The sequence below is a fragment of the Mya arenaria genome, chromosome 9 (genome assembly GCF_026914265.1).
Source record: "Mya arenaria isolate MELC-2E11 chromosome 9, ASM2691426v1".
Classification (NCBI taxonomy): Eukaryota; Metazoa; Mollusca; class Bivalvia; order Myida; family Myidae; genus Mya; species Mya arenaria.
Window position 1 is genome coordinate 14037760 of NC_069130.1, and position 5680 is coordinate 14043439.

The following is a 5680-nucleotide window of genomic DNA, read 5'->3' on the forward strand; positions in this document are numbered from 1 at the left end:
TAACAAGTGAGATAACTCTATTTTGCATATACTGCAAATGATGACCCTTTATTTTTCGAAATTCTGGTTAAGATTTTGCATGTAACCAAATTAAGGTCAATATCTCAGCAAATACAACATGTATTGCATTGAAACATAAGACATGTGTTCCCAACTATCAAAAATATTTAATCAATTAAGTTATATAACTCTATCGTGAATACAAAGCAAAAACTTGCCCTTAATTATTCGACTTAGAAATTCTGGTAAAGGTTTTGCAGGTATACAAATTTATACATGTGCTCCTAACCATTCCACCTTCTTAATTAATCAAGTAAGAAAACTCAATCTTGCATATGATATAATTTTTGCCCTTTTATTATTCAACTTAACAATTATGGTTAAGGTTTTGCATGTTAGCACATGTAAGTCAATAACTCAGCAACTACTTGATGAATTGCATTGAAACTTTAAACAATCAAGTATGATAACTCTATCTTGCATATAATACAAATAGTCGAGCGCGCTGTCTCTGTGACAGCCCTTGTTTAAATTATGCGCCTATATCTAAAACAAATATTCGGTAAAACATTTTTATCGCATTTATTCACTCTTTCAAATATTTCTTCGCAGGCATACACATAAACAGGCAATGAATCAATTTCTGATAAGTCAGAACTGTACGTCGCGTATACGAACCGACTGACCGCTCCAATTGTAAATAACTAAATCATCAATAAGTGGAATATCTTCGTAAAATTCTTGCATTGAACGTTTAGTAGAAATAACCGCTACATGAAATGAACGCCAATTAAATAATTAATCATAACCGTCAAGGGGATTTTGGCTTCAAAATTAATTTACTTCTTTTCTTATCGAAACCAAGCTATTCCTCAGTCTATTGGAAAGCATGGTTACAAGTAAATCAAACCATAATTCAATAAAATTCATTAGAAGTAAAAACAATTAATTTGAAATGATGATCGTTTTCAGATTCTGTTTTCAAGCGCAAAGAGTTATAGTGTCTAAAGTACAAGAGTATTCAAGTCTTATCATTAAAAAGCATTATGCTGATATTAATCAGGGTCCACTTCCGGGTAAATATACAATTTTAAGAAGCCTTGAGAACGTGCCACTAGTGTAACTCAAATCAACAAACCCATGGTTGGAAGGCTGAAACTACAAAATCACTCTCAACCTTACATGTCTGTCTTATTTTCGAGTAGCGTGTTGTTTTTACCAACCATGGCAAGCAATGATCAAAGCCAGGCACTGTTGGTTGCGGCTTTCGACTTCGGAACCACATACAGCGGTTATGCTTTCTCCTTCCGAGACGACCCTCACAAGATTCATACATATTAGAACTGGTACGCAGGGGGTGGGGCCTCAAGATTGGTGTCACTGAAAACACCTACATCTGTCCTTCTGAACCCTAAGGGAGAGTTTGACAAGTTTGGTTTCGAGGCTGAAGACAAGTACGCAATCCTAGCTGAAGATGATGAGCACCACGGCTGGAGGCTTTTCCGGAGGTTTAAGATGGTTCTGCATAGTAATAAGGTAAGTCATTAATAAAATATATTCAACCTGATGAACGTATTTAGAGAAGTAGCCAAACATAAATCAGCAAAGAAAACAAGAAGCCATGTAGCCAAATAAAATTAGCTGAGTAGCAAAGTAGGCAAACATAAATTAGCCGGATAGCCAAGTAGCCAAACACAAATAAGCCAAGTCGCCAAACATAAATTAGCCAAGTCGCCAAACACAAATTAGCCAAGTCGCCAAACACAAATTAGCCAAATTAGACAAGCAACCAAACTAAAATAAAATGATGCTTTTGTTTAGAGGAACAAGGTTCAAAGTTTTACATACAATAATCGAGAAATACACTCTAAAGGTCTAGCAGCAGCAAACACAGATTATATTGATTTAAAAATATCCTTGTGAATAGATGATGGTTTAAAAACATGTTTATGAGTACTCAACGTCGCATATATCAATAAAAGCAAATTAAACACGGGATCGTACATAGAACCATCACCAACTTGAAAGTAATAATGTGTTGTTGTGTTTTAAATATTAAATTTAACTTCAGCACTTGACGAAAGACGTTACGGTAGAGGACTTCAGTGGAAAACAGATGACGGGTTTCCCGCTGTTTGTCGTGTCGATCAAGTACCTGAGAGAACACCTGCTAAAGGCGGTTACTACGCAAAATATAGGAGTCGAGGAGACTGACATATTGTACGTGTTGACCGTTCCGGCTATCTGGGATGACAATGCCAAGATATTTATGAGGGAAGCGGCTATAGAAGTAAGACGTTTTTGTTGCATTGTTTACAGCATTGAGAGTAAATTGGCAAACGAATGATCTTTCCGACGATGTATATCATTGACTGAGGTACATTCACTTCCGTGAGCTCACTGGACTGTCGTTATAGTTACATATGGCCCGGTATAGTAAATAAAATATTTTTCATATTAAACTGAATGTACCCCGATGTAATAATTGATATCTCTGATTACCGAACGCATTGCATTCTTAAAATACCATTTTTCATATAGGCTATATTAGTACAGGTCTTTTTGATAGTATTTAATTTAAAATTTTCATGTCACTAGGAAAAAATATGTTCATGGGGAGGGCTTCCATCCAGGTAATATTAATATAAAGTCATTTTCTAAATATAGAACGTAGTGTTTTATAATATAATTATATTCTTTATGTATTCCTTAGATTAAACCTGGACAAGTTTATAAGCTCTTTATGTATAAACGTTCATTATTTAAAACTGATAACATGGACAAGTATCTGTGAATTGTTTGTGTATCGAAGTACTTACATTTAATTTGAATTCATCTGTTTTAAAGGGGATTGTCACATACTATTGAATTCGTAAAAAAAGTATAATTGTATTTACATATGCTGATGTGATACTTTGTTGTGAAGGCTGGAGTAGACCCAAACCGCCTTAAGCTGGCCTTGGAGCCGGAGTGTGCCTCGATCTGGTGTGAGACGTTGGGTATGGACGTCAAAGGCGCTGTAGCGATTCAAGGATCACAGTACATGGTAGTCGATCTTGTAGGTTTGGGATCATAAAGTATTTTGCTGAAAAAAACAAGTTATTACAATTAGTTTTCTATCTGTCACTTTTTCTGGAGTATTGTTACAATTTACTTATTTGTTCAATTACAATTGCGTCATGATTGCTTTTTATTTAGTTTCGTATACCTTAAATACATGAAACAAAACAATTTATCATTGAAAAAAATGCAGGAGGCACCGCAGATATATCTGTCCATGAAAGAAAACTAGATAGAACCCTGAAGGAAATCCACAAAGCCAGTGGAGGCCCGTGGGGAGGCATGTATGTGGATGAAAATTACATAAAAATGTTGAATGAACTGTTTGGGGAAAAAGCTTTCACTGACCTCCGAAAGACTGAAATGAATGATTATTTCGACGTCACTCGGGAATTTGAATATAAGAAACGGTCATTTGACACTGACAAAACAGAGCAGATAATTGTTCGTATTTCCGCCTCGCTGAGAGATCTTGCGGAAAAGTATTCATCCAAATCTTTAGAGGAACGAATTGCGTCATTAAAAGTGCGAGAAAATGCCATCACCACCAGAGGCAAAGACAAACTGAAGATTGATACAACAGTTGTCCAATCATGGTTTAAAAGACCAATCGACCTGCTGATTCAGCATGTAAAGTCCCTTTTAGCTGAACCAAAGATGAAAAGCGTGCGAACCGTTATTCTTGTGGGCGGTTTCGGCGAAAGTGCGTATGTTCAGGAGAGAATCAGGAATGAATTAGCCGGCGTGAGACTGATCGTTCCTGCAGACGCGGGCCTCGTCGTGTTGAAAGGCGCCGTGAGGTTTGGACATAACTCCGCCATTGTCTCCTCCAGGATCATGAAATACACGTATGGGACAGAATGCCACGAACCGTTTGACGAAAAGAAGCACCCAGATGATAAGAAGGTTCGGCTGAGTGGAGTGTGGTTGGTGCCTAAATGTTTCAATGTGTACGTGCGGGTGAACGAGGAGGTGGGCATGAATGAACAGTTGACCGGGGTGAGTAATCCTACTAGTGAAATATCCGTCACACCCGTGTACAGAACAACACAGGAGAACCCCGAGTACACAACAGACCCCGGATGTGAACTATTAATGACTATTGAGCTTGAAAACAGCACCGATATTCCATTTGAGCAGCAGGATATAGAGACTACGTTTATGTTCGGCGATACAGAACTTCTCGTCAAAATGAAGAACACGACCACTGGAAAAGAAACATACATGACCTTTGAGTGCTTTAAGTGAAACGTTTTGGTGACTTGTAAAACCTTCTCGCAAATAGTGATTTCGTATGTTTTGCAAACTATATGAATATCTTTAAGTCTGTGTGTGCACATATATTTTTTTGTTTCTATTTCCATACCAAAATGCCTTTCTATGCAGGATCAGAAATGAAAAGAAATATTTTGCTAGTAATCATAAATTTTAAACTGAAAGTTAATATGAAGGAAACTTGAATGACTTTAAATATACTTTAATTTTAAAAGTGACAGTTGAAGTGTTTGAACAGATAAATGTTTTATATCAGAGATAACAACAATACCAGTAATATTAACACTCTGTATTTGTACAAATTATGCGCCTTTTTCCCGCCAGTTCATACATCAATGAACCCATAAAATAATATTCAATTCTTAACACACAACGTCACATTTCAACAGAACGCATGTGCCCTGAATATATCATATGTTTTGGTCTATGTCATGGAATGGTCAGCGAAAAATTAGGTTTACTAAACTAGTTTTAATACATTCATCAGTTACAGTAAATTTAATCCTTTTCGGAACCAAAATCATGGTATTTACCATCAATCAGTGTAAAATTTTTACACAACGCAAATTTAGAATTCTTTTTTTCTGTCTACTTCAATCTTGTCACTGGTTTTCATATTTCAAATATATTATTTGCCTCCACCACCCAAGAATACAATGAAAAAAACTTATTTGATATATGAAGAACGAAAACATACTCTACGATAAATAATTTCTCTGTGTATTTGTGTTGGGGAACGTGTGAAGTTCATTTTAGTGAGGACGGGCAGCTTGTGTTATGCAAGCTACTACAGTAACATAGACAACAGCCAAGGTGGCCGCTTTTTTCCTAACCCAGGCCATGACTAGTTTTACAATTTGTATGATAACTATTAAATTTTAATAAAAACATGTTTTGACTCTAACTTTTCTGGTAAATTATGTACACATATCATGCTTTCTATCATTTCTCATCATTTAAATACAACAGAGGAACGCATAAGAGGTACTGGTAAAATACACCAGTCAATACCGTACCAACATCTTATTCTGATTTTTGCTGAAAATTGTGTAATTGTGTAAATATTTTTAAACACGCAACATTCTTTAAGGTTATTTAGCGTTTTAATGTTTTAATGTTTATAGTTTTATATAAATGCATACGTTTATAGCAAAATTGTATGGTTCTCCATATAAGAAAACAATAACTTTATTGTAAAACTTTCATATTTTATTTTTAAATTGCGAAGGTTTCATAACATAACATTGTGTCAAACGTCGTTAAAAGCCTGCTTTAACAGTCACAATGCAAACTGTGATAGACTAAGTTTAACACTCAAAAGTACAAAAACGTATGATTTATCGAT

At 35.5% G+C, this 5680-nt stretch overlaps 1 protein-coding gene across 1 annotated transcript; it reads left to right on the top strand.

Moving 5' to 3' along the window:
* The first annotated feature begins 1217 nt into the window (after positions 1-1217).
* On the top strand, positions 1218-5227 carry LOC128203417 (heat shock 70 kDa protein 12A-like). The gene is made up of 4 exons (XM_052904827.1): positions 1218-1536; positions 2072-2290; positions 2927-3062; positions 3254-5227. The coding sequence occupies exons 1-4, from the start codon at positions 1516-1518 to the stop codon at positions 4306-4308; spliced, it is 1431 nt and encodes a 476-aa protein (XP_052760787.1). The 5' UTR covers positions 1218-1515; the 3' UTR covers positions 4309-5227.
* Positions 5228-5680: the final 453 nt, after the last annotated feature.

Coding starts and splice junctions, on each gene's coding strand:
- LOC128203417 (XM_052904827.1), top strand. CDS start 1,516: ATGGTTCTGCATAGTAATAAG. Junction 1,537..2,071: donor TGGTTCTGCATAGTAATAAG/GTAAGTCATTAA, acceptor ATTTAACTTCAG/CACTTGACGAAAGACGTTAC. Junction 3,063..3,253: donor CATGGTAGTCGATCTTGTAG/GTTTGGGATCAT, acceptor AAAAAAATGCAG/GAGGCACCGCAGATATATCT.